Source organism: Pagrus major, chromosome 11 (genome assembly GCF_040436345.1).
Source record: "Pagrus major chromosome 11, Pma_NU_1.0".
In the NCBI taxonomy this organism is placed as follows: Eukaryota; Metazoa; Chordata; class Actinopteri; order Spariformes; family Sparidae; genus Pagrus; species Pagrus major.
The window spans coordinates 33,539,398-33,564,397 of record NC_133225.1 but is presented as its reverse complement, the minus strand read 5'-3'; the positions used below and the strand labels follow the sequence as shown (position 1 = coordinate 33,564,397).

The window sequence follows — 25,000 nt, the reverse complement described above, 5'->3', positions numbered from 1 at the left end:
CTGTTTTGTATTTACATGCTCCCTCTGGGTAGGATAATTGCCGAATATGGTATACAGTTCCATTTCTATGCTGATGACACACAGCTATACATCCCACTACAGCCTAATGACCCCTCTCAAATACAAAATCTGGAAACATGTGTAAGCCGAATCAAGATCTGGATGAGTCAAAACTTTCTCATGCTTAATACTGCTAAGACTGATTTGCTGGTGATTAAGCCTAATAACTACAAGTACTTCTCTGACAGTCTTTGTCTTAATATTGATGGTTGTTCAATCTCTGAAAGCACGCACATTAGAAACCTAGGTGTTATTTTTGATCCGACCCTGACTTTCCAGACTCACATCAAGGAAATCACCAGGACGGCTTTCTTTCACCTGCGTAACATTGCCAAAATCCGCCCTGCTCTGTCCCGGCGTAGTGCCGAGGTGGTTCTCCATGCCCTTGTGTCTTCCCGTTTAGATTACTGTAATGTCCTTTTTTCTGGCCTCCCCATCTGTACTACTAGGAGCCTTCAGCTTGTGCAAAATTCAGCCGCCAGACTTTTAACAAAAACAAGTAGGTTCTGTCACATAACTCCTGTCCTGGCATCACTACATTGGCTGCCCATTCAAGCTAGAGCCGATTTTAAAGTTCTTCTCTTAACTTATAAGGCTTTAAATGGACTTGCACCATCTTATTTAACTGAACTACTTTCTTCCTACATTCCGCCACGTCCTCTTCGTTCTCTTAGTTCAAACCTCCTTGTCATCCCACCAATCAATAAAAAGTCAGCTGGTGGCAGGGCCTTCGCCTACCGTGCTCCTTTTCTCTGAAATGCCCTCCCACTAGGTATCAAAGAAGCTACATCCACTGCAATTTTTAAGTCCCGTCTTAAAACACACCTCTTTACTCAATATTTTGGTTTAAACTAATTCTTAACTGTTTTATCATTTTCCTGTGGTGTTTTAATATTGTTTTATTGTCTGTTATTATTGTACTTGATTTTATTGTAAAGTGTATTGAGACCATGTACCATGGTGATTTTGCACTTTAAATAATAAATTGATTGATTGATTGATATACATACATATATATATACACATATATATACATATATACACATATATATACATATATACACATATATACACATATATACATACATATATACACATATATATACATACATATATACACATATATATACATACATATATACACATATATATACATATATACATACATATATACACATATATATACATATATATACACACATATATATACATATATATACACACATATATATATACACATATATACATACATATATATATACATATATATACATATATACATATATATATACCCATATATACATATATACATATATATATACCCATATATATGTTTATATGATTTTGGAGAAGAATTAAAATGTTACTATTTGTTATTCTATTATCTTTGTGCCTGTGGTGTCCAGAAGACAGAATTTGTGTCCTGTTTCAACATTTACCCTTTCATCTCATGATGACTTTAAAGAAAAGTTCTCTTTATCTCAAAATACAACAAAAAGCCCTCTTGATCTTTTATTTTATAGGTTGCATTAATTTGATACAACTAAGGGTCTATAATCAATCTGGTGGCACACTCCAGACAACACACACAGGCCACCACCATCACATGCACACAAAAATTGACCAAAAGACATTTCTGCAAGAAAGCACAACAGTTCCCAAGTTGAGAGGAAAGGATCCCTCTGTACTCTCTGTATCAAAAGAAAATGTGCAGTAATGTGACAGTGCTGCAGGTGTAACAGGTGTATAACAATAACAATAACACAACGCATGTTGATGAATCAAGTGTCTTTCATATATTTACTAAATAATAAGAACTTTACAGAACTTGTTTTCCCCTGTGGCAGGGGTCTTCAATGTTTGTCAGGCCATAGACTCCTTGGCTATGACAGAACATGGTCCCCCTACTGCTTATATTGTAAGAAATTCTGTTACATATTGACAGAACGTTGTTACGTTTCTGAGGTGGAGGGTATGGCTCACAAGAATTACCGGATACTTGGGACAATAATACAGATAAGTGGCCAAAATCTTTGACTCGTAACTAGTTCACCATTATGGATAGGTGCTTCCTCTGGAGCCAAAAAGTTTTACCACTTTTTCACAGATGCAGTAATACTCCCCCAAGACCTTTAATGTGAAAAAATGTGAGTTTCCCTTTAAGGCCCAGCCACACTACAGGACTTTTAAAATCCTAACCAACTGTGAAATTGGGTTGCATCACGCACATAAGGAGAATCTTGCACACACTACAAGACTTGAAAATAACAGCGCATAACAAACCACAGGAAGATTATCGTGCCTGAGGGAGCCGTGCACCACCTCACGTGATCTCTCTCACATGGTCTCTCTCGCGTGATCTCAAATGTAAACAAATCAAGACAACTTGCTGTAGTAATGTTAATACATTGCAGTCAGAAAAAACAAAAGCAAAACAAACGAATCATTGAAGTCGATGAGAACAGGAGAGGAGATTTAAAAAAAAAAAAAAAGCGTGCACAGGAAAAACCTGCCCTTCAGCTGTTATACATATTCTACAGATACAGATGTAAAAAGTGTAGAAGAACGCTGGTATGATGTCGATATGCCTGTATAGGTCATTTTTGCAGGTCTATTTGGCAAAAACCATGAGTGCGTGACAAACGTGACTCTCACAGCCAGTGTGGCTGCTCTAACCTGTTAACATGGCCAGCCTGTAGCAGGCTATTGTGAAAGTACTGACGTAATGATAATCACATGTTATCCAGATTTTGTTTGATATTTATCTGTGGCAGCCCCAGCAAGTCTGGAACAGTTTGGGGGGTTTAAGACTGGATGTGTACACCCCTCACATTAACAGATAATCCCTCGGGATCGACCAAGCTCTCCGCCCAGATTTCTCCTCCATTCACAGGATGGGCAAATCGGGGTTAAATCCTCCTGCATTCTGAGTCTGGCCTTAGTGTCCCAAACCATTCGCACTAATGTTCCTAGCCATACCTGTTATTATTAGTGCAACAGAAGTTTCCATTCGAAGGAATATTTAACTTGCGTAATGTCACTGTCAAATTGCCTGGATGCTGCAAAATACCATTATTAAACACTTCCCGTTTACTGACTTTTTGGGCCACTTGTTATTAGACTTGTTACAACAACATCAGAACAAAACATCTGACAAACTTTCATCCAAACATGTTAGCAAACAGTCAACTGCCAGCACATACTGTAAGCATCAGTTTTAATGCACAAACACAGGCATCCTTGCATCCAGATGTATAATGTGATATTCTTGGATAGAAGACCTTCATCTTGACCTCCTGACTTCCTCATGTTGATGACTAACTGTTGCAGTGTTGCATTGTTTTTAATGGAAAATCATGTAAACTAATGACTCATGGCAGCACTGCATCTACTGTGTGTATGCAGCAACACAAGCCTATGGAGGCACAGACAGGCCTGGGAAGGGAAGATGGCTTTGGAGGCAACAGTATAAGAAAAGCAACACTTCCCTCTCTACAGAAAACAAGCGCATCCTAACTTCTCAGAGGCGTCCAATGAAAGCTGAGCAGCACCTCAGCAAGGAGAGCAGGAGAGCAGAAAAACAGAGTCAAGCAGTGCTACCTGAACTTCATCTGCTGATTCATCTCCCAGGAGTCAGCATCAGGAGCTCTATTCTCACGCGCAAAGACAATCAAAGACACACATGTTAACTGGACTGCAACTTACTTCTGACAAAAATTCTGTCAGTTATGTGAAACACTGGTGGGGAAATAATTAATTAAAGGATAATCCATGTTTATTACATCTTGGCTCTTCTACAGGTGCAGTTCAATAAATTAGAATATGGTGGAAAAGTTAATTTATTTCAGTAATTCAATTTAAAAAGTGAAACTCGTGTGTATATACTGTATATATATTACATAAGACTAGTAAAAAAATGATTAATAATACAGAAATGTTGGCCTTTTGAAAAGTATGTTCATGTATGCACTCAGTACTTGGTTGGGGCTCCTTTTGCATGAGTAACTGCCTCAATGTGGCGTGGCATGGAGTCTATCAACCTGTGGCACTGCTGAGCTGTTATGGAAGCCCAGTTTGCTTCGGTAGCGGCCTTCAGCTCGTCTGCATTGTTGGGTCTTGTGTCTCTCATATTCCTCTTGACAATACCCCATACATTCTTTATGGGGTTCAGGTCAGACGAGTTTGCTGGTCAATCAAGCACAGTAATCCCATGGTCATTAAACCAGGTATTGGTACTTTTGGCAGTGTGGGCAGGTGCCAAGTACTGCTGGAAAATGAAATCAGCATCTCCATAAAGCTTGTCTGCTGAAGGAAGCATGAAGTGCTCTGAAATTTCCCTGGTAGATGGCTGCGTTGAATTTGGACTTGATAAAACACAGTGGACCAACACCAGAAGATGACCTGGCTCCCCAAATCATCACTGACTGTGGAAACTTCACACTGGACTTCAAGCTAATTCTGTGCATCCCCACTCTTCCTCCAGACTCAGGGACCTTGATTTCCAAATTAAATGCAAAATTTACTTTCATCTGAAAAGAGGACTTTGGACCACTGAGCGACAGATGCACTGACTCCTGCCTCAGTCCACTCCTTGTGAAGCTCCCGCATATTTTTGAATGGCCTTTGCTTGACAATCCTCTCAAGGCTGCGGTTATCCCTCTTGCTTGTGCGCCTTTTCCTACAACACTTTTCCTTCCACTCAACTTTCTATGAATATGCTTGGATACAGCAATCTGTGAACAGCCAGCTTCTTTAGCAATGACCTTTTGAGGCTTTTGAGGGTGTCAGTGACTGTCTTCTGCACAACTGTCAAATAAGCAGTCTTCCCCATGATTGTGAAGCCTACTGAGCCAGACTGAGAGACCATTTAAAGGCTCACAATATTCTAATTTTCTGGGAGACTAAAACAAATAAAGACTGAAATATTTCACTTTGGCTGTAATGAATCTATACAACATGAGTTTCACTTTTTAAATTGAGTTACTGAAATAAATTAACTTTTCCATGATATTCTAATTTATTGAGATGCACCTGTAGGTTTGTCCATAAATTATATAGGTTTTAATAACATTATACTTACCAAAGTAATTGCTGAAATCTGGGAACATAAAGTAGCATCAGACAGGCTGTAAACAAACAAATAGGCTATCCGGATTTTCTGAATAAACATTGTTGTTAGCCCCTGAAACTATGCTGGTTGAATCATCGGTACAAATCATATTTTGATCTATTAGAAAATATCTGGTTCATTAATAACCTAACCCTAACCCTAAGTCAGAAGTGCAGTGGTGTACACAAATGGTGAAACAATTTCCAAGGTGCTTCTGGTATGAAACTTACCTGTGGATCTCCCACTTACATGACATTTATATTGTTTTTATATTCATTTGGCAAATTCTTTCGTCCAAAGCAACTTACAAATGAGGTACAGTCAAATGACACAGTCGAAGTGCTGCAACACTCAGATCCATGTTTCATTTGATAAGACACAAGGCTGCAGGTGTATGAAGTAACATAAGTGCATAAGAGAACAATCAAGAAACAGACAGAGAGAGAGAGAGAGAAAGAAAGAGCATAGTAGGAGAGTATGTACTTTCAGAAGAAGCAGCTCTTCAAGTGATTTTCGAAGACAAAGGGATTCTGCTGACTGCAGTGAGTTCAGTAACTTGTCCCATCACTGAGGGAGTACACAGGAAAAGAGTTGGGATTGAGATTTCCAGCCTCACAGTGATGGTAGGAGAAGTTGCCATTCATTTGCAAATTGCAGTTATTTTATATAGGTGGCTGCTGCGCTAGTGGCCACGTAGGCAAGCATGGCGGCAGCCCTGCCAGAGGGATGTAACAGTTATCACGGCAAGAAATGACTAGTGCCTGCACAAGGAGCTGAGGGGGACACTGATTCAGGTAGGACCTCATCTTTCTGATGTTATACAGATGCAATGTGCTCAAACCCTGCATTTGTCTTCACAGATGCTCAGATTTCTTGTAGACTTTGTTGGCATCAGTTCACCCTTGAGTCATTATGGACACTTATACCAAATTGAAATAAATCCTATGCGTTCGAGATATCATGCTCACAATGGGACGGACAAATGAAAACATAACGCCTCTGTCCACTGTTGTCATCAGCGCAGAGGCACAAAAACAGCATCTCAAAACTTTATAAAATATGTTCATGTCAGAAAGCTCCATAACTCTCACAAGCACAAAATGGGAAAAGGACTTGACTCTACATCCCGACCCCAATTTCTGGATGTGAATTAAGAAAAACATCTATGACTACTGACACAAATCTGCAACTAAGTGTATAGAAATTAAAACTAGCCACAGAACCCACATCACCCAAAGGTAAAATGTTATGTGATACACTCTGGGTAGCATAGAACATTATTTTCACACCACTTGGGCCAGCCAGCCAGTTCACTTCCTTTTGATAGCAGTCACTGCAAAACTCTCCACTATCTTTGGCTGCAGAATCCCACTGTCCTGATCACTTTGACCACCTTGAGTGATTTCCCTGTATTCCCAGATCTCAGAAATGACCTTGGTGAGGAATTACTATTATTACAAAAAGGAATGGAAACTAAAACAAAAAAGTAAGATCCAAGTTGTAACGATGGGAATTTTCATAATCTATCTAGATAATTAATGTTGATTACATAGTAACTTAATAGTGAGTAATTAATGCCAAATTATTTGAAAATCTAAAAACTATTATCATGATTACCACTGTAATTCCTTGAAACCTTTTCGACATGGGTACCAGTTTTCTTTCTTACAGTATTTGACCCAGCAATTGTCTTTCTTGCTGCAAGTGGGCACAGTACCTGAAGAAGATGTCCCTGGGTTGGCGATTAGAGGTGGGGTGTACCAGTTGCTCCTTGAGGTGCTCCAGGGAGCAGTTGTAGACGTAGACTGGGCACTTGAATTGGCTGCTGTCACTGGTACTCGGCTGAGAACCCTCCCTGCAGAAGCTGATGTGGAAATCTGCCTTCTGTGGTTCAGAGAACTGGACTCCCTCTTTTTCTCCCAGGTCTGGGAAGTAAGAAATATTATATGAGAAAGAAATATTTTCCCCAAATCATTCAGTCCTACCTGTTGTGTGTAAAAATACATTTATGTAGCGTGGTAACATTTAACAAGTGTGTTGCTTAACTTTGGCCCGTCAATCATTTTTGACTTTTTATTTTGATACAAGAGCATTAGAGAGACCTGAGCCTGGGGTTCCAGTCTCTGTCTCAGACACTCTGCTGTCCCAGCCGTCCTGGACCAGGGTCAGGGGGTCAGCGGGCCCCGTCTGGCCCTCGGACCGTGGTGAGAGCACAGGGGACTTGGCAGTGAAGTGTCCGCTGCTGGAACTCCTCCGCAGTTTGCTGGCCAGACTGAGGCCAGACTCAGATCTGTCGAGCCCACTGGTCGAGCCAGACAGGGAGTCAGCCTGAGATTTGTTGCTGGGAGTCAGAGTGTCATCCTCTTGTGTGCTGACATGACTCTGAGGCTCTGTCTCCAGCCCTGATGTCATCAACATCAGAACATCTGCCAGATAAACATGGTACCCACATTTAACATTTCTGCATTCTGAGAATGTGGTTGAAAATCTAAGAACGACTTATACAACATGATACAACATAAATTAACGTGTACCTCTGAAGGAAGCAGGGAGGAAGGTGAGGAGGATCTGCTGGGAGCTGATGTACTTGACGTAGCACCTCCACTGTTGAGTAGAGCAGCTCCTCTCCCCCAGCAAAGGCTCTTCATCCACAAGGTCTGCATTACTGAAACTCTGCCAGAGACAGAGAGGAAATGGATGCAGATTTGCAGATTTCCAATACTTATGTTTCACAAAATTTTCCAGCAGCTCAAGGGTTATCAAACCTCCCTTTCCTGGTCGGCCTTTAATTTAAAAAAATCAGCAGGAAGTGTTGAGTTTCACTGACTAGTTTAACAGAGCGTAAAATACAAGTAGTACCAACTCAAAATAATTAGTGAAAAGAAAGTAAATTACAAATTAAATCAGTATTTTGAAAACTGCAAGCAGCAAAGTGGTGACTGTGACTTGATGAGTTTGTGATGGAAATGGACTTTATACTGAATTAATTGTGTCAGTCATTATAGTACAGATCATTTAGGGCCCTATGATTTCCACGATGCAGAAAATGCGGACGGAATCACTGAATTACAATAAATCACAGCAATAAAAATGGAATTGACTGTAAGAAGAGGGATATTGAAGAACTTGCCATAATTTGACAAATTCTGTTTTAAGGACAAAAAACTAACGTTTCGTCGGGAGACAATGTTCGGGGGGTCTTCTTGCGCATGGGACCAGCCTTACATCACTTCACAACAATGAGTACATCCCATTTCACCTAAACTGCATCCATGTTTCCTGTCACGTGAAGCAACGTCCATTTCTGATGATCACAGCTGGATCAGCTGTCAGTCAGCTTTAACAGCTATAGAGACTCTTGATGAACATGTACACAGCCTATTGTCAAAATAGGCAAGCAGGAAATTAAACATTATCTCTACATATACCGTATTTTTAATAGTAACACAGAACTAATAGAGAGATTTAAATAATAAAGCTAAACTGATGTGCCTCGTGCATAATTGTGCACAGCTCTCTTAATGGAGAGACGCACTTCTATTGTTTCCGCTGCCGGTGGTTCAGGCAATGTAATTTTTTACACGTTAATGAGATATATTATTTCGCCCACTAGCAACCTATCTGATATTAATCCAAATGTTTATTTTTATGACCTGAATCGCCCATTCCATGGATTTTCTGCGGTGTCCATGGATATAACTGATCCGTGCATAACTACCATGGTAAAAGCAAACATGCATCGTTGTTTGCAGTTACTAGTGTAATCAGTAAAGACATTTAAGTGTTTAAAGTTATAGGGAATATAGTTTAGGCCACACACTTAAAAAATAACACTTAAAAAAAAGGAGGCAGATTACTGAACACTGCTGAGCACAGGCCTACAGAATTGGAAAGTCCCGCTGCAGCCAGTTACTAACTGTTAACATTTTTTTCAAACCAAGAATGGGATGTGGTTAATTGATGAATCGACACTGAACCTACGGCAACCTACTGTCTGACCGGCCATCTTCTTGGATTATACAGTACTTCTCCCCCAGAGACACAGCTGTGAGCCGAATGGGTCGGTGTGTTTAAAGGGAAAAGTACAGCTGGAAATCTGCCAGAAGCCAAGCTTGGTGAATGACATGAAAGTCCCAGATTCTACTGTATAACATTCCATTTTAGCAACAGCTAAATTTTTTTTTAAGTTTAAGCAAGTTATTTGCTAAAAATTATAAAACATTGTCAGGAAAGATCCTAGTGGGGCTACAAAAACGGCCAGATAGAACCGTTGACATGAGCACCATTTTGTGCAGTTTATGCAGCAAGTTCAGAATGTCCATTTACTCATTGATTTACTCATCTAACAAGATATTTTTGCATTGAAATATTTTTAAATGCGTACGGCAGATATTGGCATGTGCATTTTATTTTGATTAATCAATCACATAGCTTGTAATTAATTAGATTAATTTATTTAATCGCTTGACAGCCCTAGTTAAAATAAAGATACTATTTCTTTTGCAGTTATCCTCATGACTCTGCATTATTCCACCTGCTGCCTGTGCCCTAGATTATAACCAATCCTGTACATTTTAAGCGGATGGCTGTTTTGCTGGATGATCACTTTTTTTCAGAGGCTCAACTCTGGAGAAACTCTTAACAGATGGATCTGCATCTGCAATTCTGTCCACATATCGTTGACTGGACCTGTAAAAATATGTGCGATGACCACGTAGCGTCTAAAGCCCATGTGAAGAACAAGGAAAAACACCAGGAGCACGCCTCTTCAAACGACCATTACTGCTGCAAGCACATCAGCAGATTCAAGGTGAAAGGTTGCTCAGGACTTTTTGGCTGTGTGCGCAGAGTCGGCTATCCCTTGAGAAAAGCTAAGGAAGCTACGGCTGTTTCTAGAAAAGCATTGCAAACAATGAGGAGCGCTGGCGGAAAATGAGAGTAGCCTCCCGCAAACTCACCTGTACGTTACTAAATGACAAATAAATGGAACATTTTGTTAACAGTCATGTATTTCAGACTTGAAGCACTTGATATAATTGAGGGATGTCAAGTGATTAAAAAAATTAAATCAAATTATTTACAAGCTTTAATTAATTAATTGAAATTAATCACACATCAATATTTGCCATAAGCTTTTAAAAATATTTCAATGCAAATGTATTTGTAAGATGAGTGAATCAATGAATAAATGGACATTCTGAATTTAAAAGGTGGTACCATTTCAAGCTTAAAGTACTCCAATGGTACCGAAATTCCTTTCTGTATAAAACAGTGCTCCTGTCAACAGTTCCATCTGGGTGTTTTGTGAAGCCCCACCCCTGTGTTTTTATGTCATTTACCAAGCTTGGTTTCTGGTGTTATGATAAAAGCTGATTTACTATGCTGTGGTGAGCATTTATTCATGTGCACGCTGGTGTGGTGCTGGCAGTCGAGAGCTGATTGCCAGCTGACGTTATATTGCCAGGCCTCATATATATATTGCAATGTTGTGTTGCATCATTAAATCTACTGTTATATCTTAATAGTTTGTTGACATGTTATTCATTCACCTTATTAGACACTTTCCACTGATAAAATTAGCGTGAAAAGTTAAAAACCAGAATTCTGCAAAATTAAAACAGAAAAAAAGGAATTTAAGAATTTGGTTTTTAGGAGCAACTGGACTCTATTTGCTAGGGCTGGATATTATCTCAACAACAACTTTTATTAGAGAATTTGTGATTCACAAATCAACATACATTTTGCCATACAGTGTATGATCCAAACAACCAAACTTGCACAAAATGCACAACAGACATAAAAAATACATTTTTTGTATTAGAAACCTGTGCAGAGAACATATGGCTTCAAGGCCTTTAACTGTCTTCCTTACCCAGGGACCCCAAATCTTTATTTATTGATTGATTTTCTTAAGATTATTTCTTTGGACTTCCGGTATGAGATGCACAGGGTAGACACGTGTTCAGCTCGCTCCCACTAACACACTTTTAATTACCTTTTTAAGCCTAGACTAGCAACTGTCCATTGAACTGTGCGCAGCTGATTTATAAGGCTATACCGACTACCCAGCAATGTCCAAAAACAAGGGAAGCGCCACTGAAAAGGACAAAGAAACTTTGCAAACTGCTAGCATAACTATGGCTGAGATTAGCATGCTACTTGAGGACCACAGAGCGGCTCTGGCGCCTGATTTCAAGTCATCATTTGAGGAGTGCCCTCCAGTTTCAACAAGAGGGAACTTCCCTCTCCACCACCCCTAACCCCACCCAACTCTCCGCCCTCTCCAGTTAGCCTCTCCCCCTCCTCCCCCCTCCTGGACGAGATGAAAAAGCTCATCAGTGCTGGAATCAAACTCATACCACGTCCAAATCCCATATTCTCTCCCCTAAATCTCTCACCACCCAGCCCCCTTCCCACCACCACGCTTTAAAAACCATCACCGAAATGTCATCACGCCCCCCACCTCCTCAGAATCGTCCTCTGTCTCCACAGTCTGATAACAGCAGAGCACATCATGTCCATGTAGACAATACAACTAACTCTAACTGATATGTGCCGGGTCCAGGCTACGAAGTTGATATCATTAATGTCTTCCCCACCAGAAAAGCCCCTTGGACTTCAGGCAGCCTCCTCAATTCTTGTGTTTACAGGTAATAGAAAAATGGTGAATTTGCTGAGAAACAGGAAGTGTCTAAATAAATCTGCTCTCTATTACATTTAGCTCCCATTCCTCGTCAGCCACAAACTGGCGCAAACAATTGCACAGCTGGTTTTGACTCTCTGAATTAAAAAAAAAATCTTTTTTAATACATGATTTTATCATCAAACACAATCTTAATTATATGTTTTTAACTGAAACCTGGTTGGACCAAGATAACAGTGCAGCTGTTTACATTGAGTCAAGCCCTCCAAACTTCTCTTTCATAACTGAGACTAGAATGCATAAAAAAGGAGGAGGTGTAAGTATTCTGTTTAATGAGTTACTCAAATGCAAGCAAATGTTTTATGGAAATTTTATCTACAGGCCACCTAAATACTGTACGGATTTTTTTGATGACCTTGTTGAGTTACTGTCTCTTATCTGCACTGACTTTGATTGTGTGTTAATTGTTGGTGACTTTAACATCCATGTCGACAAACCTGAGGACAGATGGACTTAAGAATTGTGTTGTGTCCTTGATAACTTTGGACTCACTCAGCATGTGACGCAGCTCACACACAACAGGGGCCACATCCTCGACTTGGTTATCTCCAAGGGTCTGAACATTTCAAAGGTTCTGGTATCTGATGTTGCTCTCTCTGATCATTACTGTGTTTTCTTTGAGAGTGACATATCTGTGTACACAAATGTTCAAACTGAGATCGTCTCAAAACGCTACATCACTGAAAACACCAGTGACATATTCATTTAGGCTTTCTCTTCCACACCTCCCCTCTCCAGGTTCTCTGTCAATGACCTTGTAGATCATTTCAGTTCTAAAGTTACAAATGTTATTGATGCCATTGCACCCACTAAAGTGAAGGTGGTCTCTGGTAAGAAAAAATCTCCTTGGAGAAATGCCACGCTGGCCAAAATGGAAAAAAAGGAATGCTGAAAAGCAGAGCGCAGGTAGCGAAAAACAAATCTCCAGGTTCATTTTGACATTTATAAAGAGAGACTTCACATTTTTAATTTAGAACTGAAAAAGTCAAGGCAGTCCTTCTTTTCAGACATTATCACCAAAAACAATAATAATGCACATGCCCTGTTTGCTACTGTCAACAGGCTAACAAACCCTCCTGTGCCAGTAGCCTCTGAACATCTATCTACCAGGGCCTGCAATTAATTTGCATCCTTCTTTACTGACAAAATTCAGAAAATTAGACAAGCGGTCAGTGCCACCGTACCAGGTACAGGAGGTGTGTTGTCCATGTGTCCACCGAAAACCAACTCTAACACCATGACACAATTTGACCCAATCAATGACAACAACCTGCAAGAAATAATACAACATTTGAAATCTTCCTCCTGCTGCCTTGATATTTTACCAGCAGGGTTCTTCAAAAAAGTTTCAGACTGCATGACTTCAGATCTGCTACAGATTATCAACATGTCTCTTCTCTCAAGCGTCTTCCCCCAAGCCATGAAAACTGCAGTTATTAAACCCCTCCTGAAGAAGAACAATCTAGACACTGAGTAATGAATAATTATAGGCCCATATCAAACCTCCCTATTTTAAGTAAAATCATTGAAAAAGCTGTTTTTCAACAGCTGAACAATTACTTAATAATAAATGGCTGTTTTGATGTCTTCCAATCAGGATTTCGATCACATCACAGCACTGAGGCCGCTCTAGTCAAGGTCCTCAATGACATTCATTTAAATGCAGACAATGGCAAAATTTCAGTCTTAGTATTACTGGATCTTAGTGCTGCGTTTGATACGGTCGACCACAATATACTACTGGACCGACTGGAAAACTGGGTGGGACTCTCTGGTACAGCACTAAACTGGTTTAAATCCTATCTAAATGATAGAGACTACTTTGTGTCTGTTGGTAATTACACATCTGAACAGATGAAAATGACAAGTGGAGTACCCCAGGGCTCCATTCTGGGGCCTCTGCTATTCAACATTTACATGCTTCCTCTAGTTCAGATAATCGAAACCAACAAAATATGTTACCATAGTTATGGTTATGTAAATTTGTGTGCCATCTGCATATCACCAGGGGAATATAATCCCATACAAACGCTAAGTAGATGCGTTGAACATATCAATGATTGGATGTGTCAGAATTTTCTTCAGTTAAACAAAGATAAGACTGAAAAAACTATAAACCAAGCCAGAAACCTCGGTGTAATCATGGACTTAGACCTGAACTTCAACAGCCACATTAAGTCAATTACAAAGTTGGCCTACTATCATCTTAAAAATATAGCCAGGATAAAAGGACTTATGTCTCGGCAGGATTTGGAAAAACTTATCCATGCATTTATCTTCAGCAGACTCGACTACTGTAACGGTGTCTTTACAGGACTCTCTAAAAAATCCATCAGACAGCTGCAGCTGATTCAGAACGCTGCTGCTCGAGTCCTAACAAGAACCAAAAAAGTAGATCACATCACTCCAGTTCTCAGATCTTTACACTGGCTTCCTGTCAGTCAAAGAATAGATTTCAAAATCCTGCTGTTGGTTTATAAAGCACTGAATGGTTTCGGGCCAAAATACATTTCTGATCTGCTGCCACGTTATGAACCATCCAGAGGGTACAGGTCTGCTTTCAGTCCCCAGAGTCAAAACTAAACATGGAGAAGTAGCATTCAGTTTCTATGTGCAACGTATCTGAAACAAACTCCCAGAAAACTGCAGGTCTGCTCCAACTCTCACCTCTTTTAAATCAAGGCTGAAGATCTTTCTGTTTGCCACTGCCTTTCACTGAAGCAATTTTAAGGCTTTGAACTGCACTGTGACTTTTATTTTCTGTTCTTCTCTTTTTAACCTATTCTATTTTAGGCCTACTTTCCTATTTCTTAACTTGTTTTAATGATTTGTTTTAATGTATTTTAAATGCAATTTTTAATTTCTTATAATGTAATTTTTATGCCCCTGTAAAGCACTTTGAGTTGCCTTGTGTCTGAATTTTGCTATACAAATTAACATGCCTTGCTTTACCAAACTTTTTATGTCATTACTGGGCTGCCAATGTTCGGTCTATTTTGCACTTGTGTCACATTAGCAATCAAACTCCACCGTGGCTGCATATTGAGGATGCTTCATGTGGCTCTTCCTCTCTGTTGTCCATTTTGTGCCTCCCCCAACATTGTCACAATTACCATACTCCAGTAACATTATAGTAAAAAAACTGTCTCAAGATTTGGACTCAACTGAAAGGCCATTTTGGGATCCAGACGATTCCTCTCTCATTCCGTGTACTCTAACCCTCTGTTTAATCCCTCTATTAATGATAGGGCTTTTGCAGCCTGGAGGGACTGTAGGATCAAATCTGTCAGGCATCTTAATATCGAGGGAATATTTGCATCTTTTGATCAGTTTGTTGGTGTATTCAAATTGCAGAGAACCCACTTTTTCAGATACTTGCAATTAAGAAACTTTATTTGCAGTCTTTTTCCTGGCTTTCCTGCTATTCCTCCTTCTAAGTTGATTAACACTAGGAGTGGGAGAAAAAATCTTTCCTTAGATGCATCGCGATGCGGACGTGGACGATTCTGAATCGATTGACAATTGTCAAAAATCAATTTTCTAAATGTTACTTGATAACGTAATCTTGACGGAACGCAAAAGGCGGAACTCGAAAGTGCGGAAGTGCAGCGCCTTGACAGTTGATGGCGTGCACATAACAAAGACAGGAGATGGCTGAGCGCTAAATCAGACCGGCACCCTCTGCATTAAAAGCTAGCGTCCGAAGCATTTTGGCTTCTGTGAAGTTGAAGGGAAACGGGACCTGGACAAGAGCCACACAATATGCAAGTTGTGTCAAACTAAACTCAAATATTTTGGATATTCTAAGTTAATTCAGTATGGATCATTACAAATACTTTGCTTTAGTAGTCACACAGTGAGAAAAAAAGAAATCCTGTATAGAAAAAAAAAGATGCATCAAGATGCATCGATAATCATTTTATCATCGCATCGCAACCTTCTGAATGGTAATCGAATTGTGAGGTGCCTAGAGATTCCCACCATTCTAAACATTAATCCTTACCTCAAAGGTACCATCTCAGAGCTATATAACATTTTCCTTACACATCAATCCTCGTTCTCTGATAAATGACGCACTATTTGGTCCGAAGACATAAATATGAAGATAGAACCTGAAGTCTGGAAGTGTGCTCTGAAATAGGTCCATGCATCATCTATTTGCGCCAGGCATGGGGTTTTACAATGCAAAGTAAATCATAGAGTCCAGTGGTCTAAAAGCAAATTAGCTCTCATTTATCCTGGGACCGATCCAAATTGTGATTAGTGCCACCTAGGACCAGCTAACCTCAGTCATACGTTTTGGACCTGCCCTGCCCATTCTCTGTTTTGGAAGTCTGTATTTGACTCACTCTCGACCATCAGATCTACCAAAATCCTCCCCTCACCTTTAGTAGGCCTGTTTGGGGTCCTTCCCACTACCAACTCGCTGCCACCCTGTTTCATCGAACATGAGGCTTTTCTCACACTTTTAGCAAGGCGTGTCATCCTGATACACTGGAAGAGCCCGTCTCCCCCTCCCATACCCATTGGATAAAGGATGTTTTATCCATGTTTTCTCCCTATACCAGCAGCACACAGAGTGTCTTGTTTGTTAGTATTTTGTATTTGTTTATTTTTGTTTTTTTCTGTCTTGTCTTTTACTTTATTTTATTAAAATGTTCCCCCCTCCAATTGTAATCATGCTTTCTCTCCAGGTCTGTGTACGAGGGTCTATGTCTGTAATTGTGGAAAATTCAATGAATAACTCGTATATAAAAAAATGATTATTTCTTTAGGCATTTTCGGCTTTTACTGGATAGGGACAGAGACAGATACGAAATAAGGGAGAGAGAAGTGTGAAGAAAGAATAATAATATGAAAAATAATGAATATATTAAAACCTAAAATAAAATCCTGATATTGCCCTTTATATAATGTTTATGAAAACTTACATACTGATTCACTATTGAATGTGAATTTTATATGGATGGATTACCTGTAAAGTGCTGGTGGATCCCATCACCTCTTTGCTGCTGCCAGTAGTGTGGAATGACATTATGGTGTCCTGTCTGTCTGGAGGCTTAACATACTCTGACAAAACACACCACATTGAGGGAAAAAATAGTGATAGATAAGACACCAGAAAATACATGTTATCATCTAAACCTTCAGGAAGTCACATATATTAGCCACAATCACAGCTCAGATGAGATACAGAGACATGTATTGACCTTTTATAACAGGTAAGGAGAAAGGAGCGACATGGCCGTCTCGCTCTCGCTCTAAGATCTGGTGCATGAAGGCGACGTGGTCACTGTCAGCTAATGGGATTTCTCTGTCACTGAGCTCATGCTCCAGGCTGTTGTGGAAGAGGCTGAGCAGGAGCTCGTTGGGCAGACAGGAGGAGCTGTGAACCTGCTCCTCATTTTCCACTCCTACAGACACAAAGGTGAAGACACACATGGAAGGTTACTGTTTCTGAAAAATAAATGGTAAAAAGTAAATGGTAAAATATTCCCTGGTATTTACTTAGTCTGCCAGTTTAATGTTAATTTTATTTGATTGTACACTGCTATAGAAAAAAGTAGATGAAGATGTAGGTGGTACCTGTACTGAATGTGAGGAAGAAGAGCTCAACCTGCTGGCATTTCGGAAGCAGCTGAATGAGGTCAAACTGGAAGGGAACCATGTAAATGCTGTCCTCAGAGGCCAGGGCTTCTCCTGCGCACACACACAGGCAACCCATCTACTATTTACTTTGCCTTTCCAATAAAGCATTTCTCCATTCTTATCCAAATCTTGTAAATTAAAAAAAATCTAATTCAATACTTTCCATACTGCATTGAAAGCCTTTAGAAAAGGTCCACTATGTAGTTCTGGAGAAGAATTTCAAACTCAACTTTCCATAAGCTAATAAACAAGCTGTTCTCAGAGGAAAATAAGGTCCCAGAACACTGTTTGAAGCTAGAAAGGTGGCAGGGTCCGCCACATATAAACAAAGTATAAATTGTGTTGTCCTTTAAGGTCAGTTTGTTTATTCAGTTTATTCAGTCATGAAAATAAAAAGAGTTTGATTATTTAGTTTGTTTAGGTCAGTGAAGAGCTTTCTCTTCTAATTAAAATGTCTTCCCCAAAACTACATAGTACTCCTTTAAGTCGATCACTGGTGGGTTCATATCTCACTCACGAAGTCTGAAGACTTTTAGTCTACATCTACACCTTGGTCTTACCTTGTGTATGAGGGGATGTTTTTCTTATAGATTATATTACAGAGTAAAGAAGTTAAATTTAGCTTCTCAAACCTCCTCAGTTAAATGCTGCTTACAGTGAAACAATAAAACAGCAATCAAAAATTATAGTAGAATAATATAGCACTCAGAGGGACCATTATGACTTGTATTGGCTTTTGATACTTTAGGTAGATTTTGATTAGTAAACATAATGTACATTTACTTAATATTCACAACATAAGATTCTTAGTTGAAAAAAAATACTGCTACACAATTTATAATATGTACAGTGTGTTTTGTTACCTCTCACATCCTTGAGCCCAGCTGGCAGTGAGCAGACCTGCTCCTTATTCTGACATAGTTGGCTCAAATACTCAAAGGTCATCATGGTGGACATACAAGCCAGATCCCTTGGGAAGATCTATAACAACACAGTAACTCCCTATTAAACACATCCTACTGCTTTTTAGACACAAATAACTTTACATACATCTAACCTGTTGTGACAACACAACTGTAACCTGAGTGCTTTGCACGCCCTCAGCTCGGTTTCATAATAAATAAGTAGGTGGCCAGACTATCACTGTGGGACCAAGTGCAGTTTGAATCAGTTATACACACTGCTTGAGGGATCTCCTGGTACTTCAGGCCCTGGAAGTGGCGATGCTGGTCCATGCAGTTCATCACTGTGCCACTCTGTGGTTCCACCCAGCACTCAGTCACAAGGTTCAGCTCCATGTCCACATCTACAGCCTCCACCTCGGTGTCGTTGTCATCATCAGTGGAGAAGCTGGAGTCCCATCAAAGACAAAAGACAGCAAGGTGTCAAATGTACCATTACAGCTCAACCGAGTACCTCGCAATGGTTTGGCTTTTTGAAAGTCTATTAGAGGATTTGTTCTGCCCATCAGAGTCAGTCACACTACCAAGGACAAAAGTCTGCACGTTTACAGCGTATTCACAAACATTCCCAGAATCCTCTGAGAGAGCTCCTTACTTTTCCTTAACATTTCTAGCAAGGACTCCTAGTTTTAGAGCGATTTAGGAAACTTCTTAGAGCAACTCTGAGCAAGGAAGGGATGGAAAGGTTTATCTTGGTGGGGGAGGCATGGTTGACCTGTTGCTAGGTGTGACATATTATTTTAAAAGCTGTGATTGGTTGTTAAAAAACAAGAAATAAAAATGCATTCTTAGTGAAACTGGGTAAGAAATTGACAATGAAATCGATTGGCTTAATCATAGACTTTAGCCTCTATTAAGACAAGGTGCAATTATGAATATTATTGGATGCAAGAATGTGTTATCATTCTAATGATGAAAATAACGATAGAAATTGTTGCATATTACAGTTATAAAAAAAGAACATTTTTACAGTTGCCGAATATCTCAGTGTTGTGATCACTGTCTGCTGTTACAGCGTTAACTGCGTTGGCTTAGTGATGTTGAGATCGACCACAAACATTGTCCCTGCATGGTCTTAACGGTAGCATTTTTTATTAAGTCACTACCATTCAGTGTTTGGACAATATTTCTCCTTCCTCTTTGTCTTCCCACCATTTTCACCTTTGCGTAAAGTGGCAATCTCAAAGGTTTCCGGAAGAGGCAACTGCAGGTGTATATTTGGACCTCACTGCTTCCAGTGTTTCTGTGTGACATCAGTCAGTTGGCAGAAAAGGGAATGATGTCTTCTGAGATGGTAATTATAACACTAATCATTTACTGAATAAAAAATGGTTGCTAAAAAAATAATGTTATGTACATGCATTCATTCATTTTCATTGTCTAACATTAGGCTATCTTATTCCGGTCATTATGAACCACCTACTCTCTCTGGCTGACCAACCACTGCCAGGTGAACGAGTCACTTACTGTGTGCCGCTTGTGATTTTTTCCTGGAAAGTCACCACTGACACCCAGTGTACATCTTTGGTACTACAGCACGTGCAAGGGCTTTCATCAGTGGGCCACAGGCTCAATCATCATTGTGTTACCTCGGTCGGCAATAGATAGTGACTAAACATATATTTATTTATATGAAAACCTTCAAGATTATTACTTTAAGACATTCCCAAAACACTAAAAAGTCCTCCTCCCTAACAGATTTTCACCATTTTCTTAACAAGGACCTACTTTAAATTATAAGGAAAAACTTTAGAAAACGTAATAATTCTAAGAATTCCGTTTCTAGGAGAAATTCTTATGTCAAGATGGACATTGTCAAGATGGCTGCCATGTGGCCCACTAAAGGGACTTAAGAGGACTTTTGATCACTGGCATCTGATCAGTTTGGGTGAAGGTGGGGTGTTACTGAAATGATGTGAAACCTGGGTACATGAGATGCCTGGGCTCAAAGTAACCACATTATAACGCACACATTTTAAACAGGATCGTCTCATTTTCAGAATGAAAATAGGACTACATTACAAAGCAAGAAGCTGTATCATCAGGTATAAGTGAGATGTAACATATCGATGGGTTTGAAGGTTTATAACAGACCACAACACTGCAGCAGTTTACAATACTTTAAAGAAGAATTTGGCAGCTCTGGATAATTATCACCGCAATAATCATTTCATCATCCTTCACCATCTTCTCAAGTTAAACAAGAAAAATGATAGTGTTCATCTTTTAAAGTAATCTCCCAAAATCAGGAAAAAACTCCCCCACACTGTTCACCTCACTTGCAATGAATTTTAAAAACAACATTTCGGTACTCAGACCTCCATCAGGTTCTCTTAACCTGACAAAGGTTATCTTAACCTGAAAATTTGCTCCTTGGTCAGAAAAGACATTGCGTAGGAGAATATGCACCTGTCAAACCACAGGTGTGCAAAAGCTGTATTCTGTGAAAGTAATCTACCAGGAATGTGCACTTACAGTAGGTGTATTTGATTAGCTATTGCAGTATGTTGCTCCATGATGCTGCCTTATTTTGCAAAAAAGGTTGAGCCAAGGGCCATCACCCATTATTCAAATGAATAAAGGGGTTTTTTAAGCAGGTCAGTCAGACCACAGTTGTTAAAATAATGTGTTCTATACAGGTGATTGCCACAGGTCTTACCTGTCCTTAGTAGATGTAGAGTGAGGTGGAAACAGGATGTACTGAACAATACAGGAGTGATTCTCTCTATCTGTGTCCCCTGACATGCCCTGAGGATAGAAATTAAATCCAACAAATAAGGATTACTAGTAATACCACACACAAATGTACATAAACATTACAGTACTGCGGATAAAACCCCCATATGGAGCAAATGGAAAATGTGAACATTTTGTCTTGCACATGACTTGGTGTCCTGCTGTTCTTTACCTTCATTGGCAGCTCGATCACCATGTTAACAATCCCCTCTCCACTGGCAGCAAAGTGAAAGCCCTCTGATATGCGGATCCTACACAAACATCAAGAGACACTTTCAGGGAACAAATGCTGCTTCACATCAAACCAAACCCAGCTGCTATGTTTTAAGCATTTATGACAGGGTTGAAACAATTACAATTCTGCACTAATGCAATAAGATCCTCAGCTGTTTTCTGGTATTGTTTCTCTCAGAATTTACTGTTATCCAAGTCCGTTGCAATGCATGTGTATGGAATACACAACCTGTGCTAATAAACCACTTGAATTCCCTTGTTGCTCAAAGTTGCTATACATATAAACTTCCCTTGCCTATATAAAATGTAATGGACTGCTTTGGGACACGTTTATTAAAACAAAGTTGTGCACTCCATGATTCCTATAACATCTACTTTAATGTTTTTTTTAGCACTATTAAATTACTATGAGTTGAACTTAGAGGTTTGAATCTTCACTGGCCTCACAATTGGATTAGATTTCGATTCAGCTGGGAACAAATCGAATGCAAAATGATTCTCAATGCATCTTGATGCATCCCAATGATTGGCATCTGTAATTATTTTTCATTATGATTAATAATTATTTTCTATTACATACTTACATACTTCTTATTACTGCACACCATAACTTTTTGATCATTTAAATTCCACTTTTATTTAGATAGTCATTCCAATAATTAGACTACAACAGTCTACAATATACAAGCTGTATGTTTTCAATACCAGTATATGTGTGATGTTAACCATCGCAAGTGAGTGACACAGTGCAGTGATTCACAAGTGTGCTGTAATCTACAAAAAATATAATTTTCACACAGCAGCTCTAAGACAGGGCACATTTGGCAAACGTGACAAACATGACTCTGCTGCACACACCTCTCTCAGAGTTGGACGGCAAAGTTGACAGCGCCTCCTCATTTGTCAGGTGAATAGCTAGACTTGCTGTATTCTTTATTGCTGCCTACGATAGCTTCAGGTGATAACGTCTAACGTGGTTAAGCATTGTTGTGAGGCAGAAGTTAGACACAGCATGTGTCTCCTTCAGTTTGTGCTTTCCAGCAAGTTCATAAAGTGCAACATGTACCTCGGGACGTCTGCTTTGAAAATACTGACTGAGGTTTTATTTTATTTTATTTTTTTTTTTTAAATCACTCGCTACTGAGCTCTGTCTCCCTCCAATTTATCTATTAACGTTAGCCTAATGTCCGCCCATAATTCAAAGCATGAGAGCAACTTTGAAACTTTATGTCCAGCCAAAGCCATACAACCAGTACTGGCTGCAATCTCCTGATTATGCTCCGTCTCTGCATCGATGCAAAGCCTTCCACGTTCACATTGCGATGCATCTTACAATCAAAAAATGTCCACACCTGTAATCGAACTCAACCCTCTGCTTTTCGGGCTTTCACTGTGAAATATCTGCTTGAAGTTTTGAGTTTCATTTATAAATTTATAAAAACAATTTATAGACTCCAAAACTACAAGTCTAACTATAAAAGTAATCCTGGTCAATCATCACTTATGGCCCACTAGAAGTGTGTGGTGGTGCCTGTATCTGCAGAGACCCTGCCTGAATATTCTTATTGTCTCAGTATTTTGCTGGGACGTTTCTGAGCATCAGCAATTCTGAAAAAAGATAGTTGATTGATGAGTCTCACTCGCAGGTTGTTATTTGACGACGTAGGAATGAGACTCAACAATGAGATATTTCTATAACTTACTGCACCTTTCAATGGTGGGTTTACAAAGTCTTTAAAATGCTAATTGAATACAGGCACAAAAAACACACATGTCCTATGACAATTAAGTGTGTGAACTCACTCGGAGAGCATCGACAGGATGTGAGCAACAGCCTGCATGGCCACAGTTGATCCTTGGCTGCTCTGCACAGCCCACACCCAGCGCTGGTGCAGGAAGTAACGGGACAAAGAAGCCAGGGTAGAGGACGCTGTCCGGTTGGCCGCCATGCTGAGGGGGACAGCATTGTTGGAAGGCTGAGGAAAGTTCTCCATGTTGAAAATGAAGGGAGTCCTGAAGTCCAACGGCAGCTTCTCGTACCTACATAGCATCAGAGGTTCATTTAAATGTGCCCAGCTGGCAGCCTCCTTTCACACAGATGCAGGGGTTAAAGCAAAAAAAAAACCTGAGCCTGAACTTTGTGTGTGTTTGTGTGTGTGTGTGTGTGTGTGTGTGTGTGTGTGTTTGTGTGTGTGTGTGTGTGTGTGTGTCACAAGGTGTCAACAATCACAAGGCGACAATCAGTGGTGTAGTGGGGATTATTTAAGTGAGGGAACGCTATTCTTATGACATCATCACAAAGAACACTACATGCATGTATGAACACACGTAAGGCTAAAAATTATCAATATTCTTAGATCATACTGGAAGAAGTGGGGGGACTCCGTACGTAAGTGCTGAGGCATTGGCTATATTCATTTTCCTGCTTGCCAGGTGCTGAGTTTTTACTCCTTTCTCATCTTCATCAAAAAAACAAACAAGGGCATTGAGGACTTTGTCCATGTTCTGGTTAGTGGCTTTGTCGATATTTAATGAAAACATGCCGTTTTTGAGCTTTTCCGCAATACGTCTCATAAACTCTGGTGTTATCCTGTGGGTGTTCAAATAGCTGGCATGCTGATTAGATATAGACTGTTTTGTCAGAGCAATTTTGTCTTCAGCTATTTTCTTGCATACATTTAGTCAATGATGCCGGTACGTCAGCTGTGGTTGTTGCTCTCGGTAATCATGTTGTGTGTTGGAGAGCGCGAACAGCTGCTCTATGAACGGGGTCTGATTCGTGATGTGGTAGCACTTTTTTACCGCTAGTTGCATATATTAGCTTTCTCGAGCACAAAGTACAGAAGCAAGCACCTGCTTCTCTTAACTTCTTGCACCAGCTACCGAAAGGCTTACCGTCTTTCCCCATTTCTTCTATCCACGCCCAGCGCCATTTATTTTTTAATCCTTTATCAATTAGGAGGGCATCTTCCCCAGGCTTCATGAACTTACTCTCCATCCTACTCTCCTACGTGACGTCTCTGCTCGGGCATCAATGCAGCATAGGACTCGGTTGAAGCACATTTTTCAAGACCCGTCCTATTCTACTTCTGATTGGCTAATAATGTTAGTTTGAGAGAGGGAGAGTTGTGTTCCTCTCATATAATTGACAGACAAACTCATAAACTCGAAAGTGATATCAAGACGTTTTTTTTTTAAATATAGGACGATTTTTTTTTTCCCCGTAGCCAAACGCTGCACGCCAGAAATCCGGCACAGTGCCGGAATACTTTAAGCCCTGCAGATGAGACACTGTTGGAGCTTTTTTGGTATCTCCACACATCACAGTCTGATCCACCTGTAGCCACACCCAGCTGTAGGCAATCATTTTAATTAAGGAACTGTGACAGTTTTGAAAAAGAAAAGATGGCAGAGCATAAACCAACAACTTGTCAAATGTCTTATAAAGAAAACATGTAAACAATGTTGAAACTATAATAATTTGTCAGGAATAGTGTGTGACACAGTCCGGCTCTCTTATTTTCTCTATTTGGTTACATATTATGC

The 25,000-nt window shown here is 39.8% G+C and overlaps 1 protein-coding gene across 2 annotated transcripts in view; it reads right to left on the bottom strand.

The window, feature by feature from the left end:
- Positions 1 to 25,000, bottom strand: part of szt2 (SZT2 subunit of KICSTOR complex) — a 225,559-nt gene that overhangs the window by 180,271 nt on the left and 20,288 nt on the right. Inside the window, exons 16-27 of one of the 2 annotated variants that reach the window (XM_073477051.1) lie at positions 23,258 to 23,494; positions 21,393 to 21,471; positions 21,144 to 21,232; positions 18,704 to 18,872; positions 18,386 to 18,503; positions 17,460 to 17,573; positions 17,084 to 17,287; positions 16,849 to 16,943; positions 7,705 to 7,843; positions 7,273 to 7,596; positions 6,888 to 7,095; positions 3,661 to 3,708 (exon numbers count right to left, since the gene is read on the bottom strand). In XM_073477051.1, coding sequence (XP_073333152.1) covers positions 3,661 to 3,708; positions 6,888 to 7,095; positions 7,273 to 7,596; positions 7,705 to 7,843; positions 16,849 to 16,943; positions 17,084 to 17,287; positions 17,460 to 17,573; positions 18,386 to 18,503; positions 18,704 to 18,872; positions 21,144 to 21,232; positions 21,393 to 21,471; positions 23,258 to 23,494 — 1,824 coding nt within the window. The remainder of the gene's footprint in view (positions 1 to 3,660; positions 3,709 to 6,887; positions 7,096 to 7,272; positions 7,597 to 7,704; positions 7,844 to 16,848; positions 16,944 to 17,083; positions 17,288 to 17,459; positions 17,574 to 18,385; positions 18,504 to 18,703; positions 18,873 to 21,143; positions 21,233 to 21,392; positions 21,472 to 23,257; positions 23,495 to 25,000) is intronic. The other variant, XM_073477052.1, reaches the window with a different exon arrangement.